Source organism: Ylistrum balloti, unplaced genomic scaffold (genome assembly GCF_031769215.1).
Source record: "Ylistrum balloti isolate Yb309-2 unplaced genomic scaffold, AGI_CSIRO_Ybal_v1 Utg369794, whole genome shotgun sequence".
In the NCBI taxonomy this organism is placed as follows: domain Eukaryota; kingdom Metazoa; phylum Mollusca; class Bivalvia; order Pectinida; family Pectinidae; genus Ylistrum; species Ylistrum balloti.
Window position 1 is genome coordinate 245,122 of NW_026781975.1, and position 23,930 is coordinate 269,051.

The 23,930-nt window shown below is 34.7% G+C and overlaps 1 protein-coding gene across 1 annotated transcript; it reads left to right on the top strand.

Annotated features, from left to right (window-relative positions):
- The first annotated feature begins 245 nt into the window (after positions 1 to 245).
- On the top strand, positions 246 to 22,507 carry LOC132544365 (trichohyalin-like). Its single transcript, XM_060207951.1, has 28 exons — positions 246 to 401; positions 1,305 to 1,484; positions 1,723 to 1,954; positions 2,316 to 2,434; positions 3,386 to 3,445; positions 4,038 to 4,175; positions 5,036 to 5,127; positions 5,688 to 5,765; positions 6,189 to 6,432; positions 6,884 to 6,964; positions 7,722 to 7,832; positions 8,453 to 8,677; positions 9,979 to 10,058; positions 11,593 to 11,752; positions 12,846 to 12,915; positions 13,275 to 13,466; positions 13,840 to 13,949; positions 14,368 to 14,465; positions 14,795 to 14,887; positions 15,334 to 15,442; positions 15,679 to 15,825; positions 16,177 to 16,404; positions 17,044 to 17,097; positions 17,616 to 17,785; positions 19,208 to 19,295; positions 20,089 to 20,261; positions 20,764 to 20,886; positions 22,204 to 22,507. The coding sequence occupies exons 1-28, from the start codon at positions 246 to 248 to the stop codon at positions 22,505 to 22,507; spliced, it is 3,915 nt and encodes a 1,304-aa protein (XP_060063934.1).
- The last annotated feature ends 1,423 nt before the right edge of the window (positions 22,508 to 23,930 follow it).

The following is a 23,930-nucleotide window of genomic DNA, read 5'->3' on the forward strand; positions in this document are numbered from 1 at the left end:
ATAGGATGGAAGAATGTCGTTGACTAAAATCTGTGAGCTTGTTGGAGACATATGTCTTTGCTTTATAAAGAATACAAAACGGAACCTTAAAAAATGTGCAGCAGTCAGGAGTGAGGGGACCATAATATAGAACACTGTCATTACAGATTTCATGACGGGAATTTAAATCATTAATAATTTCAGAAAATGAAGCATTGATATTGGTTCGCGGAAGTTTTTTCGATTACGAGTGTGTGATAAAGAAGATGAAGAGAGCCATCGTAGGTATACTCCTCATTGTCCAGCTGTATCTCCAATGTACAGCAGGCACAGCTTTAAATTTCCACTTGAGTGGGGTTGAGGAGCTGTATGTGGATTTCAACACATCATCTTTTAATGGGAACAATTATGCTGCATATAATGTAAGTATGTGTTTGTCAACATTATTAAGTATTAAACACAAGGTTTAAAAAGCATTTGAAACTGCCATATTTAGAAGCTGACTATACTTGCATGTGTAATTTAGTTTAAAATTCATATTGTTAAACAGAAGATTAATTAACATATCAAACTCAACTTCTGTTTAAAGGTGCACATGGATTATAATCAGCTTTTAAAATTAAGTTTTGAAAGGTTACAAGTTTTAGAGTCAAGCTTTTGTCCCTTGTACTTTCATTTGTAAGACATTGTTAATCTGATTTTTTTTAATATCAGGGACAAAAATGTATCATTACAGATATAACTTTCCTGTATAATTAACTTAGGCCTAACAAAAATATGTATGTAACATATAACATGCTTGAAAAATTAGGGTACACAATCAATTATATGTAACCGTGTAAATCATGACTCAAACAGTGCTTCCTTATAAATCATGACTTAAACAGTTCTTCTTTGTAAATCATGACTTTAACAGCACTTTTTCGTAAATCATGACATTAACAGTGCTTCCTTGTAAATCATGACTTAAACAGTGCTTCCTTGTAAATAATGACTTAAACAATGCTTCTTTGTAAATCATGACTTTAACAGTGCATCTTTGTAAATCATGACTTCAACAGTGCATCTTTGTAAATCATGACTTTAACAGTGCTTCCTTGTAAATCATGACTTTAACAGTGCTTCCTTGTAAATCATTACTGCACTAGTACTTCATTATACACTGAAAAAAAATTAAAATGTTTCCTAGATACCTAAAATTCAGTTTAATAGGGTAACAGGAAACAAAGAATTATAACTGGTATAAATTTGGTAGTTAGAGATAAGAAAAGATCATAATTAAATGATTCAATAACTTTCTTACTGACGTTTTTCTTTTGTTACAGCAAAGTTACTATGCCCCTAGTGCAGCAGTATATGCTCCTAACATAAACACAGCAAGTTATGTAACTTACCCAGAATATATTACCAAAGCTGCTACATCTATAGATGTACTCGATATCTACGATACAGCCAACTCCCCATACACTGGAGAAGCTAAGCTTCATGTGGAAACCATTGTCGAGGTATGACTAAATTTTTTTATTGAATGTAATGATATGTAGGTGAGCAAGGTGAACCATGTTTTATTATTGCTCTTGTGACCCTTTATCGTAAATCTACATGAAATATAATCATCCTCTTGTATTGTAAGGTTAATACTTTACTTTGAGATAGTTTCAAGTACATATCAGTTTTCTCAACACTCTATTCTGATTAAATGACATTTTGGAATCTATTAAACACTTTGTTTTCTTCCTGCAGCAACATGACACCTCTGCCAACCCAGACAAGGTACAGTTATCCCTGTGGGTATACAATACTGTAAACAACACTGTGGCTTACAGTGTAGCAGTCGAAGTGGACCTCTCTGGAGGACTAGATGTGGATTATGATGTGTCCACCTTCCTCATTAATGGTTCTGGTAGCACCTTCAGTTCTGTGATCACTGTCAATAGCAAGCAGAAATTTACATGGAGTCCTGGAGATATTGCAGGTACAAATATGTTCAGATCTTATACTGAAAGATTTTTGTGTCAGTGTGATATTTACATTATTCTTATGAGAATTTTCAGCTCCATATTTGATTTGTCGCTCTGTTCAAACTATTGTCTCAAGATTGTGTTGTTTCTGTGCACCATCAAGTTCTGCACCTGATTAGTTTTTGGTGGGTATTGGTCCAGGTTAAAGGATCAAATTTCACACTAGATCACTTTTCAAATTAAAAAGACTGAAATGTGTAAAGAATACCTCATGATCCTGCTAGCACAAAGCAAGTAAAAATATTCTCAGGGAGTAGGACAGAGAAGTGTTTATTTATTTTGAGCTAAAGTCCACTTTGTTTTATTATGAAACAGGTTTAGAAGGACAAACACTGCAGTTTATTGCTACGCCATCTGGTAGTGTTGGACGAGATCTTGCTGTGGGAGCCAATCTTTTCTCCTCCAGTATTTCCTACTATCTGAATGCCACAGAGGTAAATAGTCAAGGTGGTCTGTGAAGTATGGGTGACAATACAACAAGATAAAACAATGATATTTCGTTATAATTACTATGCAGTATTATTTACCAATATATTGTGTATCTATGAATCCCTTTACATACAAACATATTTAACCTTATTATTTTTATTTGATTCACCAGTTAACACTTTTATTGATTTTGTTTCATTATTTACAAAAAATATTTTCTTATTAAATTTTGTGGAATTAGATTTGAAAAAAGTCCATTTTAATGAATTCTGAATTCAATTTTTTGCTTCCTTATTTGAAGAAGAATAGGTTGAGGGTGGGGTTGGGGGTTTGCTTAAGATAGTCACTCTAGTGTAGACATTGGTACACACAGCTTCCTACATATATCAACATGTTAAAGTTTCTTAGGAAGTTTTTGCTAGCAATATCACGGGATCATCATTATCAAGAAGTGTTGATTGTCAGTGATAGGAATAATGTATGCTGAGCCATATTCTTTATCTTAATAGGGCTAAAAAAAAAAAAAATAGATTTCTGTTTTAAAATTTTTGAAGCAAGTGTTAGGTTTAAAGTTTGTTTGCAAGTATTTTCAAGCAGTAATGGATCACAAATGTCAAGAGGCAGTTGATAGTTAGATAGTTAAAAGACTGATGTGAATTATTATCACTATGTTGAACAATATTTTTGACTCATTGTCATTAGACAATGGTCTATTCAAAATTTCCATAATCTGTGGTCTATCACTCTTTCTTAGATTCCATATGTTGGACTCCCTTGATATGAAATGATTAAGAGTAAAAATAGAATAGAAAAGTAAAAAAAAAATTAATCTCACATAAAAGCATTAAAGATCATTCACTGTTGGGCAACAAGATCCCTCAGGGATCTCTTGTATTTCAAATTCTGATATTTTGTTTTTAACCCCAGATAATGCAGTGTATGACATTTTGTTGTAGATGGCGGGTCCAATAACCATGCAAGTTTGTTTGAGCCGTGAGGATGTTGTTACTGATAGTGTAAGTGTATATAAATATTTACATTTATTTATGTAAGTGTTTTAGTATGTTATTTGTCTAAATATAATATCATTTATTGGTCCAGTATGGATGTGGTGTTGTATACATATACAACAAAATTGTGGACAAGGGGACATAATTCACAAAATCATGGTAAAGTCTTTGTTTGTAACTAAAATGCAAGGAATTTTATTTTATTTGCCTTTTGAAATTCGAGAAAAGACATTGAAATAGCTTATCATTTTCTCTCGATTTTAAACATTAAAACATCACTAATAGCACACTATGCTACAGTTAAGACAGATATGTCATTCTGATAAACTTCCTTGACAGAGTGATCTTATCACATGTACTGACTTCACATTACACCCAATGAACTATTTTGATGGACTTATGTCAGACAGATTTGGCAACATGTTCCAAAATTTTCCTTACTTTTTATACAATATTGAAAGTATATTGAATCAGGACTATGATCACTTTAAGTTTTTCGTCCTGTATTTATTTACTATTATCCTTAACGTTTCAATATTGAACAAATGTTTGACTCAAGCCATTCAATTTTATGAGACAATTTCTCTGTTGTTTCCAGGTCCTGTATAAACATGGCCTCACAGCTCTTACCTTCTTTATGGCACTCATTTTGGGAGTGATCATTGTTATTGTAGGAGTAATTCTCTACCGATTCATTTCTAATCGTAAAAGATCCAGAACTGTGCACGTCAAGGAGGTGAATATTATTCTACAAGTCATCTCCCCCTTTTTTTATATGTTGTCGAGATAAATATTAAAGTTTGACAAGTTTCTCACCCATTTTGATTTCAATGAAGAAATGTTGTTCTACTAATTATGTCGATCTGTTTACATGTTCATGAGGTAAATATTCTAAAGTTATCTGTAATTATTTACAAATAACTGAGGCAAATGTTATTCCCCTTTTTTCATGCATTTATATAGTTTTTAAGATACAATAATATCTTATGAATTATCTCCCCCATTTATGTGTTCTTGAGGTAGATATCGGTCTACAAAATATCTCCATTACTTACACATCGGTATCGTACATATTTTTCTACAGCTTTTTCTCCCTTATTTACATATCTGTGGGCTAAATATATTTCTATTTCCACATGTACTTTAACATAAATAGTTAATTGTATGAAGACCTTTTCTGAGGTACAAAATCCTACGATTATGCTTTCTTTGCAAGTAAATTATGTAAAGCAAGTTCTTAAGTGACCTGGTGGACTGTAGTCATCATATTAACCCCATGGGGCCATCATTTCTGACTTAGTCAGGGAACTGGGTGGGCATGTTACAGAACAATGAAAGAATATTGGTTTAAAATTTAACCTGAAAAGCAATATATAGGTTGTCTTAGTGACACTTGGCATTGAACAACTCTGTTTTATGTGACCATAATGAAGTCCTCCCCTTGTAGATAGATAGGCATATCAACAAGTATGTATTACTGTGGGATACGTATAGGAACATAGAACTGTTGTCAGTCACTGACTTTATGGTACATAATGTTCAATCTATAGAGAGTAAGTTTACTTGTGCTAATTAACTCAATATTGTCCATTTAAGCATGATGTCATAATGCATGAGAAAGGAAATCGTCTTGTGATGGATTATGGGAAGGCTATAACAAAGAAAGGACACACCATTACAGACTACAGGTAGATATATATATATAGATGTAATTAATCATTATATGTCATAACAGACAACAGGTAGATATATATATATATATATATATAGATGTAAATTAATCATTATATTTCATAATAGACAACAGGTAGATATATATATATATATATGTTAATTAATCATTATATTTCATAATAGACAACAGGTAGATATATATATATATATATGTATACATAGATGTTAATTAATCATTATACGTCATAACAGACAACAGGTAGATTTACGTAATCTACATTGTATTTTGATATTATTTGTGCAAAATGTATATCAGTTTTTCATTATATATCATATCTTTGTGTACTTAATATCTATGTTACCTCATTTAAGCCTTATCTCAATAAGGATTTTTTTATATTTTGTGTGCAAGAATAATTGATCATTAATGAAAAAGTGTTACACTGACAATATTGGTGTTTGCTCAGTAATGCTTCAGTTTTGTGTATTTGGAAAGCATGATCATTTCTCCAATAGAATATTAAATGTATAAACTTTTAGAGCACTGCAGTTTCAAAATTCTCTTCTTTTCCAGCTTGGTGGACGAGAATGAGAGTCTAGTTGGAATTTTGGCTATGAAAGATCCTCTTCAACGTCATCGAGAAATTGACAAGTAAAAAAACTTAGGCTGCTGTATAACAATAAACTTGCTGCTGTATAACAATTAACTTGCTGCTGCCTGATAAATATAATGATGTTTTATCAAAATAATTGGCTGTGACTTGGTGATAGCTGTGAGTTGCAGTAAATTCCGGTGTATTAGATTTATTTTGGTATAATTACTAATACTTATGGTTTTAAAGTTTTGAAAGCTAACCCCTTTTGATCTGTTAGTTATATTTATATTTCTAACAGGATTGGAAAACTCAGTTTAGTTTTTTTGATAGTTGTTAATGTAAATTGTACATGTATATGTAAAATAAGACTGAGACAATCTGTTTTTAACCTTCGTAATAATTAATTTATTTCTAGGTAACTACTGGAAATAATGTCAAAAAAATAACATTGTCTAAATGTTATGTTATGTCTGGTTTAGTTTGGACATCGCAGCCACCGTAGCTGTAGATGAGAATCTGGAGGATCAGAGAAATGAATCATCAGAGGTAGTCACTACCATGTATGTTCAAGTCATGAAACAAAATGGTGATATCTCTCAGGCAACAGAGGATAACGTACTCCAGAAACATCGCATGAGAAAGGGTGTGCTCCGTAAAAGTCTGGATGATGAATACCAAGGAGAAAAGAGAAAGCTTCTCAAGAAACTTTCTGCAAAAAACAAGGTGAAATCACAAAGGAGGAGAATGCAGTCTGGTGCATAGCCTATTTGTCAGAATCTTTAATGTGCTTTAATAAAGATTTTAATATAATATGCTATTGGCGTATATGTACATATTTGAGTACCATGCATTAAAACTGTGTATGGTTTTAACTAGACAGAAAATAAAGATTCAGTATGTGTTTGTCAATGTATACATCTGGAACCGCTAAGATGGCATTTGTCTTATGGCAGTCTTAATTGTCGTGGATTTTATCAACTCATAACAGCCAAGGTCAAGGTGACTAAGTACATACCATGTAAGTGAAGTCATCAGAACTAATGATCTAAGAGACTGAGATTGTTCTAAGAAATGTAAATCCAAAGGTCAGATACTTGAATATAGGTACAGATCTTTTATAAATGCCTATCATTGATATGTTAAGTTTCAACAAAAATCTGTTTTTCAATTTCAGGCCAAGATGTCAAGGCTTCACCAGAAACAGAAAGTGGAAAAGAGGAAGCTAATTAGTGACATGACTGATATAGGAGATGAGGTCAGTTTGAGAGGAAAACCTCAGTATGGTGGGACTAATAGAACAGCATGTTTGTAGAAGCAGGAATTTTATTTCATGCCTTCCTCAGGTGTTATAGAGAAACCGAAAATCTTACATGACCTACCTTACAACACTGTTTCTTCTACTTATTCTTTCCAATCAGTTAACCCATTATCAATGATCTGATTTATGCAGACAACTTGATTTGGGGGACCATTGTCAGTGAAATGACCTGTGTCTTTGATAATATATCTTTTTTCTTTGGAACCTATCTGGTCTTACTTAGGACTGAAATTTTCACTATTCATTGGGAAATTAATCAAGATATCCTTATGTAATGTTTATTATGTGATTTTATGAATTTTGAGGTACAGTGAGATAAACAGTTGGATTAATTACTGTATCAAGTAATTAGCCTATGCCTTTTGATAAGCTCATCCACTTCTATTGCAGTTTCAGAAGAAAATCACTCACTGTTCTATCATTATGTCTCCTCCCTAATTTTAGCTGGAGGTCATGTGTTACACCTTTGATCTTACTGTTCTATCATTATGTCTCCTCCCTAATTTTAGCTGGAGGTCATGTGTTACACCTCTGAGCTTACTGTTCTGTAATAGTCCCACATGTCCAATTTGAGTCACTAGGCTTATTGATGAATAAAAAAGTTTTATTAGATTGTTGTGATAATTCAGTGAATAAGTGATGGTAATTAGTATTAAGAAAATTGTGTCAAACTCTGACCTCTTGACCACTGCAGGAGAGGAAACAGTTGCTGGACATGATGGATAAGGAACAACAAACAGAACAAGAGGAACAAACATTCCATCTGAAGCTGGAACAGGATGAAGAGATGGAAAATCTCAGAAAGGTACAAGCTTTTATTCATCAACAAGACGTTTTAGCAAGTTTGATTTTATTTCATCATTTATTTCATGGAAAACATTACATTACAGAACGTTTAGCGAATGTTTGGGTTTAATTTTGATATATAGGTAGACTGGATCCTGATTCCTTAACTAATGCCCTATAATATGAAATGTGGTTTTGTAAGCTATGTACTGTATGTCCTGTTAACCATATGGCATTTCTGACCATCATCTTTCAGACCAAGTGATAAACACCTCTTTTTTACTAATATGACCAATCTTCATTAAAGCAATATCAATTCTCTCAGAATGTGATTTTATTTGTACAGGAATATGCATAGTAGAAGAACTTGTTTCTCTATCTTTCTCTTTTGATACAGGAATGAAGTAGAGATTTATTGAACAAGAAAGACTTTGTAATTGATGTTTTAAGAAAAACTTAAGCTTGATGACAGTGAAATGTATCATCAATAATGAAGTGATATTAACGCTTTGTCTACTTAATGCGTTATTGAATTGTATCAGAATTAAAAAAAAGTCAGAAGTGATTTTCATCTTATTTTCAATGTTATAATTTTGGCATCATGTTTACAGAATTACATGTCCAATATCTTTTTTGTAGGAATTTGTTGCCCGTGAGAGGATCAATCAAAAAGAGCTCCACCAAAACATGTTAAAGGACCTGGAAGTGGATGGTAATCTGAATGATGAGAAGGTTCAATGGCTGCTCAATGAACACAAGGAATCACAGAAACGTCTTGAACATGTTTATGATGATGAAATCTCAAAACAAAGGATGCACCTCGAGGAGAAACTTGAAAGAAGACGGGGCCTGTCTAAACTTAGTGTAAGTTTAGTGTAGAAACTTGAGTGACGATTACCCCTGTCTAGACTTACTGTAAGTTTAGTGTAGAAACTTGAGCGACGACGACCCCTGTCTAAACATAGTGTAAGTTTAGTGTAGAAACTTGAGCCACGGTGACCCCTGTCTAGACTTACTGTAAGTTTAGTGTAGAAACTTGAACCACGATGACCCCTGTCTTGACTTAGTGTAAGTTTAGTGTGGAAACTTGAGCGACGATTACCCCTGTCTAGACTTACTGTAAGTTTAGTGTAGAAACTTGAGCCACGATGACCCCTGTCTTGACTTAGTGTAAGTTTAGTGTAGAAACTTGAGCGACGACGACCCCTGTCTAGACTTACTGTAAGTTTAGTGTAGAAACTTGAGCGATGACGACCCCTGTCTAAACATAGTGTAAGTTTATTGTAGAAACTTGAGCGACAACGACCCCTGTCTAGACTTACTGTATGTTTAGTATAGAAACTTGAATGGAGACAGGGCCTGTCTAAACTTAGTGTAAGATTATTTCATCCTGAATTCTGTAATACAGGAAAGTGCTGATTTCTTCTATTTGTCCATTTGTTTGATTGTTTTGTTAGCAAATCTCAGCCATCATCCAATGCACAGACTTCAGATATGTATGTTATGTGTATTTAAAAACGTAAAACAGATGATAAAAGCAAAAACTAAGAAAACTTTGTGACCTTGCGTGACCTTTTGACCTTTAAACTTAGGTTGAATAGTTTCCACAGTGCATCTCAGACAATTTGTTTGACTAATACATGAATTTTTCCAGATTGTATAGTTAAGAGGATCTGATCATTGGATATTTTTTTTTATTTTGTGTTATTGTTCTCGAACGAGGGACAAATTCATCTTTCAGATGAAGACTGACATTGAACTGTTAGTAACTTACAGAATGCTTTCTCCATAAAAAGGGTGAATTTGATGGCAATATAGGAAGAAAAAGGAGTGAAAGTTTGACAGATTCCAAGCAGAATGCTCCTAATTAACAAAGCAGAATGGCTACATGCTGTTTGTTTCAAAGCACCTGTTTTTTTTGCCATTGAATTTTGTATCGAAGTACAGCAGAGGGATGCCTCATGTATGCTTATATACCATTTGTTGTAATTTTCATTCATTTTACAACAATGATGAAACATGGTGATATTATCTGGGACCCTTTATGCCTTTTCACATATCACACGAACCCATTAGTTAACAGATGACAATTTTACGGATTTCTCTGTGCTGAACTACTGGTTCTATATCTTGATGATGAGGAATTACATTTTTCATGTTTCTAGGAACAAAAAGAAGATGACATGAGAGACACTTTGAATTTCCTAGCATCCAATATGAACGACTTCATCAAAAAAGCCAAGAAGTAAATATTTTATGCAAATTTGCATGATGTGTTTTATTTATTCTTCAAAGTAGTCACTTTATAAAAGATATTGAAATGTTTGTTTTATAGATCTATGGTCTGTCAGGAATTGAATTGATTTTTTAGCCTAACTTAGGCAATACTACTGTTTACTTTTCAAACAAATACCTTTTTATATGGAGACATGTTGTGCATCCTGTTGTGTCTCATTCTTCCCAGTCTCATCCCGTTCTCTCCAGTTTCATCCCATTCAATCTCATCCCGATCTCTCCAATTTCATCCAGTTCTCTCCAATCTCATCCCGTTCTCTCCAATCTCATCCCGTTCTCACCAATCTCATCCCGTTCTCTCCGATCTCATCCTGTTCTCTCCAATCTCATCCCGTTCTCTCCAATCTCAACCTGTTCTCTCCAGTTTCATCTTGTTCTCTCCAATCTCATCCCGTTTTCTCCAATCTCATCCCGTTCTCTCCAATTTCATCTTGTTTTCTCCAATCTCATCCTGTTTTCTCCAATTTCATCCTGTTCTCTCCAATCTCATCCGTTCTCACCAATCTCATCCTGTTCTCTCCAATCTCATCCCGTTATCTCCAATCTCATCCCGTTCTCTCCAATCTCATCCCGTTCTCTCCAATCTCATCCTGTTCTCTCCAATCTCATCCTGTTCTCTCCAGTTTCATCTTGTTCTCTCCAATCTCATCCCATTCTCTCCAATCTCATCCCGTTCTCTCCAGTTTCATCTTGTTCTCTCCAATCTCATCCTGTTCTCTCCAATCTCATCCTATTCTCTCCAATCTCATCCTGTTCTCTCCAGTTTCATCTTGTTCTCTCCAATCTCATCCTGTTCTCTCCAATCTCATCCCGTTCTCTCCAATCTCATCCTGTTTTCTCCAATCTCATCCTGTTCTCACCAATCTCATCTTGTTCTCTCCAATCTCATCCTGTTTTCTCCAGTTTCATCTTGTTCTCTCCAATCTCATCTTATTCTTTCCAATCTCATCCTGTTCTCACCAATCTCATCCTGTTTTCTCCAATCTCATCCTGTTCTCTCCAATCTCATCCCGTTCTCTCCAATCTCATCCTGTTCTCTCCAATCTCATCCCGTTCTCTCCAATCTCATCCCGTTCTCTCCAATCTCATCCTGTTCTCTCCAGTTTCATCCTGTTCTCTCCAATCTCATCCTGTTCTCTCCAATCTCATCCCGTTCTCTCCAATCTCATCCTATTTTCTCAAATCTCATCCTATCCTCACCAGTCTCATCCTGTTCTCTCCAATCTCATCCCGTTCTCTCCAGTTTCATCTTGTTCTCTCCAATCTCATCCTGTTCACTCCAATCTCATCCCGTTATCTCCAGTTTCATCTTGTTCTCTCCAATCTCATCCTGTTCTCTCCAATTTCATCACGTTAAAGCTTATCCTGTTCTCTCCAATCTCATCAGAATTTTGTATCTACAAGTGACAATACCACTGGTTATATTTGATGCTCTGACCTTTGAAAGTTCATAGATCATATCTTTAAGCCTTGACCTTTGTCAGGGATGATATTCTGGAGGCAGATGAAGCAAAAGAAATGTTTGAGAAGACCAAGAAAGACATGATTGCCCTTAAAGAACAAATGGACAAGAACCGCCGCAAACAAGAGGATGATCTTCACAAAAAACTCAGCAACCTGAAAAGGCAACGAATGCTTAATCTGGTAGAGGTTTTATTTGATGTGTTTTTGCTGACATTCAAATCATTTACAAGTACACCACAGTACAATGATAAATATCTTACATTTAATGTTGTCAGAAACAAAATCACTCTAAGATAATACCAGTATATTATGTTCTGCACCTAGCATTGATTAAAAAATATATTCATATCATTTACCTTTTATCATCTCCCTTGAAGATTATCTGATACCTACCCAATCCCCTCTACCTCTTGGGTAATATCAGGGTATATACATAGCATATATGTTGTCTGTCCCCTCTCCCTCTTGGGTACTATCAGGGTATATACATAGCATATATGTTATCTGTCCCCTCTCCCTCATGGATAATATCAGGGTATATACATAGCATATGTGTGATCTGTCCCCTCTCCCTCATGGATAATATCAGGGTATATACATAGCATATGTGTTATCTGTCCCCTCTCCCTCTTGGGTACTATCAGGGTATATACATAGCATATGTGTTATCTGTCCCCTCTCCCTCATGGATAATATCAGGGTATATACATAGCATATGTGTTATCTGTCCCCTCTCCCTCATGGGTAATATCAGGGTATATACATAGCATACCTATATGTTATTGATTCCCTTATATCTCTCTTATTCTGAATGCAGTATCAAACCAACTGTGTATGTATTTAAAGATAAATTTTTATCATTGTTACAGTTTACAGCATGTTACCTGTATAATCCAATATTGCCGTTTAAAACCAGACCTCTGCCTTATCCATGCTGCACAATTACTTTATATATATTCATTTATGAAACAAAGTAGTGATATATCTGTAAAAAATTATTTTCATTTGAATTCATGAATCTTAACCTTCTGTTAATATCAGCTCTCTATTTCTTATTCAAATAATTTCCAGAACTAAAACTTGAAATATTATGCACTCTGTCTTAACGAGTTCATGGAAAATGTAATTGTTTTAAGACTTTCGAATAAGGTTAATTCTTGTTAAGCAGAATATTTTGTACCAATGATATAGGAAATTCAGGTTGCTATCAATATGGAAATAAAATAAATTTTAAATTAAACATCTTAAAGATTTTTACCCTCATTTATTTCAGCAAAAACAGCAGGACACAGAGCTACAAAACTACATAAAGTCTCATTCTGTCCAGACAGATGGCCCAGTGGGTAGGCACACATAATTAATCTTAAAGTAGTATTGAAAATTATCATAGGAAATTGATCTAGACCAGCTAACATGTTTTTATGTTCTATAAAGAGAGCAATCACTTATGCAATCTAACATGAAAACCTGAGGTGAGTGGTTTAACATTTTTTACCCATTGTGGTTTTTGGCATGTTCCTCAGAAATGCCGAAACAGACTACTGTTGTGGTGGTGTCCTTTGGCAAGTTACCCCAATTGCTCTTTATGGCCTTTGATGTGCCTCCTGTATAATGTTCAATGAAGTAGCCACCAGCTACCACAAACAAGTACGTGCTAAGGTACTTTTTTGCTGTATTCTGATGGTATCATTTACTGTCACAGATCCATTGTCATTGGTGGAAGGCAAGCTCCAACTTCAGTCAAAACACAGAGATGAGGCATTCAAACTTAGCAACCAGTTGGATGAGGAACATGCTCATGACCTTGCAGCTCTACGTGAGGAAATTTCCTGTCAGACCGAAGAGGATCTTAGTAATTTACAGAAACAGCTCATTAACAACCTTAAAACCAAAGGTAGGTTGAAACGATAACATTCAGTTCGGTCTCTGATCTCAATCTGGTTAAAGGTCTGAAAGTAACTGTATAATACTGAATAATCAACCTCTAAACTCAAGTTAGATCAAGGTCACAGTAGTCTATAACATCTCATTATCAACATCTGAAATCAGGCAAGGTCAAGGCCACAATAACCCTATAATACCTGATTACTGAACTCTAAATACTGTTATCAGCTTAACAGTAACATTTTAGAGTTGTCCTGAGAAATTGGTAAATGTTAGAACAGCCACTAATTTGGAAAAAAGGAATATAGTTAAAATTGTTCAAGATCAAACTTGTAAGCTTCCTAAATACTTAAATTGTACTCACAAAATAATTTTTGTTTCAGGATTTTCTGAGGACACTGCACGGTTGTTAATCAAGAAACATCGAGATTCAATGGCAAAGTTACAGGATTCCCAGGAGGCTAATCTTCATAATCAAATGGTCAACATACAGGTCAGTCTAAATGATGTCAATGAGATTTAGCTGATTTAGTCATTACAATTGTAGTTTGTTATCAAGGACTGCCTGTTATTTTACCAAGTATTGGGTACTGCAAGATCAGTAGCAGAATGGCACAGTGGAAATACACTCACATTTCACCTAGGTGTCTAGGGTTTGTCTGCCAGAATGAATGTGAAAGGAATGAAGTCACCTGTTTGACCACACAGTTTCCTCCAGCATTAAGACCCCATGCAACTATATGAAATGTTTTCATCATTTCAAGTGTACAATTTATCAATAAATGTGTTGGCCTCTCACTGTATAGATTAAAGTAGTATTTTGAAGTATCAATTTGTATTGTTTAAAGTGTTAGTTAAACTTTATTACAAAATATATTGGTGTTCATGTTATGTTGGTTGATTTTACTCAGGAGAGGCTCCAAAGAAATCGGGCTGACCTTGAAATGAGGAAAGCACAAGAGAAACAAGAACAGGCACTACTTCGGGACAGGGAGGAGAAACTAGTCAAGTAAGGGAGACAACTTGTTGTCGTAAACTGATATGGCAATTTGAAAATAATCCTTTCCATTTAGCTTTTTTTTCTTAGCTAGAAATAAACACTCTCAAAGAACACATATGAGTACCTGGTTCTTTTCACTTTTTTAAATTCATGTAACATTTTGCTTAATATCAGGTCAGAAATACAATTATTTAATATGCATGCATGTATGTCATGTCTTGCTTCATATCAAATTTCTTATGAAAAAAAATATTCACCTTAGTTGGCTTTCAGTCATATAATCATGAAATGCCATAAGTTTAGATATAGTAATTTGAATATGTTGATTGTGGTGACAGTAACCTGATCACAGGACAGATGGTGATGTCTGATGAAGAAAGGGACAGGATTCTACAGGAGCATGAGAAACAGATGGTCAAACTAGAGAACAAGTGAGTTAAGAGAAACAGAATATCAAACTGCATTGTAAAGATTGTCTTTTGAATGTGTAAAGAAAACCAGAAAATACCAATATTACAACAAATCTTAAATGAAACTAAAAATTGATGAAAGGAAAGCAGAATTTACAAAAGGACTTCAGAAAAATTAGAAGACTAGACATTATAGAGAGGTTAACATCTTTTGCTTTATTGATGACATTCACCAAGAAAGTTTGTTACATTCTGAAATGTTTAAAACTATTTTAAATTACCTTTCAAATCAAATAAATTAAGTTATGTTAACACAATAGTGACACCCTAACAGTACACTGGTATGTGATGGCACGCAGACAAACTGATATTTTATTACCTTTAAGAGTATAAAGTTTTAAAATGAGCACCAAAACACTGCTGAGCTCTAGGAAAAGCACTGGAAATTTGTATATCCATTTTTGCAGTCTCACTTTGAATAAACTTCGACAAAAGAGGATGTTAGAGGAAAAGCTAATGGAGAAACGGGATAGACAGATGCACAAATTACAGGAAAAACAGCTGCAGCAGACACAGGTAGCCCTTGTACAGTAATTGTTATGAAAGTCTGTAGGCTGGATGCCATTAATATCTTTACTCCTTGTTCTTGTGAAAATATTAGTTGTCAGAATTTTTAGATAGATACAAGCAAATGTACATCTGAATGATAATGTACATGTAAATGTTGAACAAATGTACCTTTCTGTGAATATACATGCGAATACAATTCTTTTAACCAATCCCACTCTTAAACAAAAGATTCTGCATTACAGGCACAGAAACGAAAACATGAAAACAACGCCGAGGAATCAGACGAAGAAAGCCGCAAAGAAAAGACAGACTTACTTAAAGTTCAGTTTGAACAAAGGATGGCAATATTACATGGACAGAAACTGAACCTGGAAGATGAAATGGAAAATGTATGTGCCTTGAAATGAAAATGGAAGTCATCCATGAAATTACCTGAATGCCTTCAATCAATATCTGGGATAAATTACTTCTTACTTTTATTACCTCTTCATTTAGCCTATATGAGCTGAATCTATCTAAAAGATAAAGGAATAAGTTTTTGTCTATAGTTATCTCCCTTACCTAGTTTTCATTTTTTTTTCTCCTTGTTGCTTTTTGCCAGATTAATGTAAAATCACACTGTACCGCTAAATAAACTATAAAAACTTTAGTTTCAAGAGATGAATTAAGAAAATTGGCTCTGAATCCTGTGTGATTATTACAGTATTTTTGCTGACTAGAAATATCATATTGTGCTATAGGTTCGTGTGGAGATGTTGAAGCAGCGTGCCTTAGCCTTGAAGGATCAGGAAGAAAGACTTGGTGGTATGGTAGCAGCAATGCAAGTATCAAAGGCACATGAACTTTCTAAAATTCAGGAACAGCAAAAGGCCATAAACAACCTTAAGATGAACCTGATGGATGACTTGAATGAGAGAGGTGTGCTAGACAACAAGGAATGTCACGAAATCATTGATCGATACCGAGAGGTACAGTATTTAACAATACAAAAAATTATTGCTCTCAATTTCAAGGTCTGGTTCCGTAATCGTCTGCATACTACAGATCAATGCTATGTTAATGTCACCATGTCAGGGCTATGTTAAGGTCACCAGGTTGCGGAAATGTCAAGGTCATGTGGTCAGGGTTATGTTAAGGTCAGGTCTATGTTCAGGTCAATAGGTCAGGACTTTGTAAAGGTCACTAGGTTATAACTATGTTAAGGTCATCTTTGCAGGTGTAACACTTGGCCCAAGGAATAAGGAACAATCCAATTTAAGATATTAAACATCCAAAAATAGGCTGTCAGAGTTAATCTGCCTCAAGGCACAATTAAATTTATCAAAATACCAGTTTGGGACCGAGGTGAAAGTTTGAAGACTATGTCTTAGCAGAAACTGTGGTCAGATTTCAACATCTATAACCCATAACTAGCCTTACTTATGTCATAAGTTTTATTAGCATTCTAATAGGGAGTTAATGATATCATTGATAATATTACATTCTATCATGATAGAAACGGCTGCCTAAGATCTTGGAATAAAAAATGTTGAAATAGACAAATGTTATTGATATGTGTATTATATCCCTGATTTTTTATATTGATTTTTACTGATTGTTTATTTCAGGAGCAAGACAAACTACAACAGACTTTGGCAGCTAAACAGAAGCAGCATGAACAGGTTTGTTACCATGTTAATTCTTTCCTTCATATCAACATTGGTTCAAACACATTATTTAAATGTGAATATTAGGATATTTCTGTAGGTGGAAACAGGAGTACTGTGGGGAAAACTCATATAGCTCAAACACATTATCTAAATGCGATTACTAGAACATTTCTGTAAACAAAAACAGGAGTACTCTGGGAAAACTCACATGGTTTAGCAGGTGACCTCTTACCTTTTCATATCTATTCAGGGAAACAAACCCTGGACGGCTAGATGAAAGGTGAGTGCATTATCATTGTGCCACCTGTCATCCCAATTTGTCTCCTCATGTAATTAGGTGTTCAATGTCAGTATAACAGTTTTATGTCCTTAACATGGCAGGCAACATGTTTCTAAATACACAGAACCAACTGCACAGATCCCTGTCAGCCTGTGATAGACTTAAAAAATTAAAAACAATAGTCTGTTCTATGTTTAACATTACCGGTATATATTTTTAACACTGAGCGTCAGGTGTTACTCTATTAAAGGCCCTGGAGAAACGATTAAAGCTACGTCTGAAGCAGAGAAAAAAAGCACTAGAGGAGACACAGTATAAGGAACTCCAGGAGATTATAGACCAGACTAAAAATAATGTTACTAAAAAGATCAAGACAGCCCTGCTACGGCATAAACAGATGGTTGAGATGAAGCAGATGAGGTAAAGTGGAGTGCTTGGGATGTTTTATATGTGTTCAGGTGCCTGAGCCAGACATGCTTTTCTTTAAAATGTGCTGATTTGTACCTTCAGTTATTATAAAATACAAATAAACAGCAGGGCACAAAATAAATAAGACAAACTACAACTGACAGGTTTCAATATCTGTACTAAGTTAGGGGTTCATGTTTGGAATGCAGGTTGGACATGTAGGAGATGGGAGTTTGTGTTGAGGATGAGTTAGGGTTGTAGGTTTGGGTTGTAGGTTGAGAACTCAGGTGGGATGTGTGTTGGTGTTGGGTATGTAGATGTTGGGAGTTTGTGTTGAGGATGAGTTAGGGTTGTAGGTTAGCGGTGTAGGTTGAGAACTCAGGTGGGATGTGTGTTGGTGTTGGGTATGTAGATGTTGGGAGTTTGTGTTGAGGATGAGTTAGGGTTGTAGGTTTGGGTTGTAGGTTGAGAACTCACGTGGGATGTGTGTTGGTGTTGGGTATGTAGATGATGGGAGTTTGTGTTGAGGATGAGTTAGGGTTGTAGGTTAGCAGTGTAGGTTGAGAATGCAGGTTGGAGTGTGTGTTGGTGTTGGGTATGTAGATGATGGGAGTTTGTGTTGAGGATGAGTTAGGGTTGTAGGTTTGGGTTGTAGGTTGAGAACTCAGGTGGGATGTGTGTTGGTGTTGGGTATGTAGATGTTGGGAGTTTGTGTTGAGGATGAGTTAGGGTTGTAGGTTTGGGTTGTAGGTTGAGAACTCAGGTGGGATGTGTGTTGGTGTTGGGTATGTAGATGTTGGGAGTTTGTGTTGAGGATGAGTTAGGGTTGTAGGTTAGCGGTGTAGGTTGAGAATGCAGGTTGGGGTGTGTGTTGGTGTTGGGTATGTAGATGTTGGGAGTTTGTGTTGAGGCTGAGTAAGGGGTGCAGGTTGGAGTGTGTGTTGGTGTTGGGTATGTAGATGTTGGGAGTTTGTGTTGAGGCTGAGTAAGGGGTGCAGGTTGGAGTGTGTGTTGGTGTTGGGTATGTAGATGTTGGGAGTTTGTGTTGAGGCTGAGTAAGGGGTGCAGGTTGGAGTGTGTGTTGGTGTTGGGCATGTAGGCGATGGGAGTTTGTGTTGAGGCTGAGTAAGGGGTGCAGGTTGGAGTGTGTGTTGGTGTTGGGTATGTAGATGTTGGTTGAATTTATGGTATTGGTTGGGGTGTTGTTTAATTACATATAAAGGACACTCAGTGAGAACATCCATGTTAACAAAAACAGCAACAAAAAATGTAAAAGAATTTTCAAGTTACTTAAAATCTGCATACTCTATCTGACTTTGTATGGAGTAGATGATTTATCTTTTAATATCCATCAAAGATTCTGTAGGTGTTAATACCACAAAGTATTTTAATATGCTTTTGATTTAAAGTTTATCAATTTTGTTTAATCAACAGGTACCGTATTGACAGAGAAATATCTCAAACACTCCATGAAACACAGAGGTTGTTTGAGATTGAAAGGATGCAGAAGATTCAGGAACAGGTAAGGAATATATTTATAAAGACTTCAGTAGATTTACATGAACAGTCTTATATCTTCATACAATGAATACTACTTTGTCACATTTAAAACGTTTTATTTTAACTCTAGTTAAAACTGATCTTATGTAATGCGTTGAGTTAAGTTCCACTCCAACACTAGATAAAACTGATCTAATGTAATGCTGTAAGTTTAGTTTGATGTTCCCTCAAATTTTTTTGGGGAGCAAAGTTTCCGCTTTGCCCGTTCATCATTCTGTCAATTTGTCTTTCCTTCCTTTAGTCTGTTCAACCTTTCATTTTGTGTACAGAGCATAACTTTGCCTTCAGTTAAGCAAATATCATGAATCTTCATCAGTTACATTAAAGCAATGTGCAGTGTACTAGATTCAAGTCCCATAACCCCTTCTTTACAGAGCTGTATGTTAAAACATTGGAACACAACTTTGTTTGCATTTAAACTGGGTTGATAAGTTTTTGTGTATAGTGTTCATACTAAGGCAATGTGTATCAATTAACAAAGTTTAAAATACCAAATTGTTCATAAATATACACAAACTAGAAGGAAGTAGTGTTTCTGATGAAAGTCAGGACTAATAGACTATTGCATTTTATAATTGTTGATTTTTTGAAGGTAATTCTTTCCCACAATTTTTATTCTTTTCATTTAAAATAGAAAATAAAAATGAAACCTCTTGCTTACATTTTCCTGGGCTTTGAAAGCATTTTTTCAGTGATGTAGGGGGCACTGGTAATATCTCATTTTCTAAATGATTTTTGAGAGTGGTTTGTTATAGGAACTTCTGGTGATATCCCGTCTGATAAGTATCGGTGGATTTGGGAAGGAGGACCTGACTAATGTACTACGGACATTATTCCCATCAAAGACAGAAGAGGACATCAACACAATTCTAAGTAAAATCTATGACCCACAGAAGATGCAGACAGTACCTGTATCTAAGGAGAGAGAGTAAGTTACAGACGGATACCTTTTTCATGTAAACCTGTGCCAATTTCCTCATTTTGTAAATAAAGTAAAGTTAAGATTGGGCGATTACTTTAAAGCTGAAATATGTTTTTAACTTACCGGTTACAAGTAAAGTATTACGAGTGCTGTCCCCTCCCCATGTCTTCCCCTCCCCTGTGTCTCTCAGCATGTTCATTATTTTGGAGAGGCAAAAATTGGCAGTTTTATAAGAGGACATCCAGAGGCAATATTGTAAATTCTATTGAATAATAATGAATTAACCAATAAAGTCATTGAAAATAAAAATGTTTCTGAAATTGTACTACAAAATATTATCTGATGGAAATTACATGAAAATACCAGCTTGAATTGTAACCCTTTCCTGTGGTGCTTCCTAAGGTCAGAGTAATGTGCTTATTGATCTGTTCAGATATAAAAACGTCTTGCACTTCATATATATATAAACACAATACAATCTATACATATATATATCATTTTCCCATAGTGCCAATGCCAGTGTTAAATCTAAAGTGAGTTTGACAGCAAGAGTGAAGGAGTTTTCTCGCCGTGAATCGCTGGCTGAGATGCAAGCCATGGTTCAGCCCTCAACTCCACAACGCTCTAAGAAGTAAGTGCTATCTTTTCAAATTATAGACAACGTACTATGACAGATGAAAGAATAAGGATTTTGTGTTAGCATTGTTGCTAAGAGTTGATGTTCAAACATGCTTTGAAATCAATATCAATTTTGATCAGACAGGACTTTTGGGTATATAATATATATATTTTACATCACTCTAACAATAAGGTAAGGTTTACGTTTCTTGACAAGTCAAATTTTCAATTGTACCAGAAGCTTGATTCAAAAAGGAAGCATTTTTCATGGAAGTCATGAAATGGGCAATATCATTTTGAATTGTTTTAACTTTTATTGAAATGATATCATTGATGAGAATTTAAGATTGGAATAGAAGTGAGAATCGTTTAACATAACTGATAAATGAATATCATTTAATGAGTTTAGTTAGTGGTTATTTACCCCAGTATTGTCGGACATGTTTCATGTTGAGCCTTTCTTTGTTTTCATTAATTATAAGAGATATTACCTTCATCCAACATCTAGGATGTTGCTTGAGGCCTGAGTCAATGTGGTCACAATGTTCATATACAGATATATACTCTACGTTAAGCTTGATGGCGTTTCACATAAGTTATGGTTCTTTAATAAAAGCTTGATCATATCAAAATAGAGAAAGGTCTTTAAATGTATAATATCAGTATAAATTATGGAAGAGCTCAGCAGAACACTGACATCTGTCAATGAGACGATGCCTAGCCATAGGGAAAGTCATGTATATGATAAACCTGTAATCAACCAACCAACCACCAACCAACCAACCAACCGACAAACCAACCAACCAATAAACAAATAAACCAATCAACCAACCATACAGTTAAATGATTTTAAGTTGAGTTATGATGCCTTTTTCTCATAAAACTACCTTAATGATGGCGTCATATCACTAAACATCCAACTGATAAATCTAAGGTCTCAGTGACCTCACATACTGCTAGCTTTATAGTGCGTACTATCACAAAAGAGCTGGGCTTACAGTCAAATGTTGATATCTTCACTGTCCTCCTGAGAACATGATCATTTTCAAGAAATTATCCACAATTTTTAGTCATCTTTCTATGATTTATGAAAATTGTCCTTGATTTTTTCACTTTAAATTTTATCTGACACAGAGATCTCTAAAATAAGAAGCTTACATTGTTTCATAAATCGAATTTGAAATAAAAAAATTTGAGAAACACTCTCTCAGAAAAACTGTAAATGGATAATACATAAGGGCAGCATTTCCAGCTTTATTTTTGTGGATACTCAAAAAGATTTAAGAATAAAAAGCTCTTTGATTTTATCATTAGTGTCTTTGGTTTTCAGAGGAAAATCCAAGCAAAAGTTTGTGGAACGATTGGATGAAGAGGAACCTGTTCCTTATCCTTCCTATTCACGTCCAGACCCTATAGGGGAGGTACGAGACATGCGTAAGCAAAATGATGACGAGTTTATGGAAGCCAGACATATCAACTCAGACTACCTACAGGCTCAGCCTCTCAACAAACCTCAGTTACCTCCCCTTGAATCACCTCAAGAAAGCGGTGGCAGGAAAAAGAAAAAGAAGAAATTATTGAAAAAAATGGCAAAACCAAAACAGGGTTATGACGATGATGATGACATTTTGTGATAGACTTTTATAACTTAATTTTTTTAGTAACTAAGTCTAACTTTATCTTAATCTATGTTGTAAGAAAGTCAAATATGGTGTCCGAAATGTTGAATGTCATTAAGATAATCAAAACAGGTGTTGAACTAGTGGGCTAGAAGTGCTTTATAGATCATACTGTGGTCACATTATATCCTAGCTGAACTGACTACAGTGCATTGCTACCATCTTGTGTATTTTTTGAGCTATAATCTGTTTACCTTCTCGCCACACCATTATCGACCTTATTGTACATATGATTGTAGTACAGCCAAACAAGTTTACCATCTTGTACACCAGTTACACCAGTGGTAGTACGCTCCACACTGGTCATTTGTCTGATGAAGCTGATTGTGTAGTCTTTAAAACATCACACTGAAATCGTCTACTGGTTGTGTTATCAGAACTTTTATTCTATTGATATTACAGACCTGAAAAAGGTGTTCTGAAATGATAAATCTTTGTTTCTTCCATAGCGTACACCTTCAGGTGTACCTTACCTGACCTAATGTATTACCTGTATCAGAAATCCATTCTGAAGAAATCATGACCTCACTGATAATGGAAACCTATAGTGCTCCATAACATCATCACAATTGTACATGTTATTGTTTGTGGGTTTTTTTATTGCTGGATGCTTATGCTGTTCATACACTTATACATGTAGGAAGCTTTGGTAACTGAAGAAAATAGAATTTTTTATATGAAAATAGGTACCATATTACCATGGTAATAAACATATTGATACTTTCTTGATTTTAAAAATTGGGACAAAGTTTGAAAAATCTAAAATGAAAATTCCTTTAGGAAAAATGTGATTGAGTTATCTCTCTTTACCTGCACTTATTAAAACATTTTCAAAGTACAAAACAGACTGGGTTGTAAATTTTAATGTCCCTTTTCATACATTTCCAAAATTGATGGTCTGTTCTAGTTACTTCAGAAATATTTACATGTAGAATGAACAAAGGTAACATGAATTGTACATGATAGGATTTACATTGTAACATTGAAGATGCCAATATTTCGTTATTACAACTGTAGTAGTGTATTTAATTAATGACTACGTTGAAAAACATGATTTATTTCCTTTTTAAGATCAACATTCCTTGTTAGATATCTATTATAGGTGTATTGTATGAGTGCTGTTAAGGGTAAATTTTGTAAACTGTGATATTTTACTGTTAATTCTTATTTTATGATATTCTTTACATAGTTTTTATACATAAAGTAAAATATAGACATAAATCATACCTCTGGTATATTTCATTGTTCTCTAATTTCTTAACAAAATCAAAATACTAAAGGTGTCCCTTACATTACATACCTCTTCACTGATAGCCTTCATGGCAATGTCTGAATTTATCATACCCTATGTTTTCTACAGAAAGCCCAGGGCCTAACA

What these genes read in the sequence shown, in the direction of transcription:
- LOC132544365 (XM_060207951.1), top strand. Translation starts at nt 246, where the DNA reads ATGAAGAGAGCCATCGTAGGTATACTCCTCATTGTCCAGCTGTATCTC. An exon ending in ACTATCTGAATGCCACAGAG is followed by an intron (nt 2,435 to 3,385) that starts GTAAATAGTCAA and finishes ATTTTGTTGTAG; the next exon opens with ATGGCGGGTCCAATAACCAT. An exon ending in AACTTTCTGCAAAAAACAAG is followed by an intron (nt 6,433 to 6,883) that starts GTGAAATCACAA and finishes TTTCAATTTCAG; the next exon opens with GCCAAGATGTCAAGGCTTCA.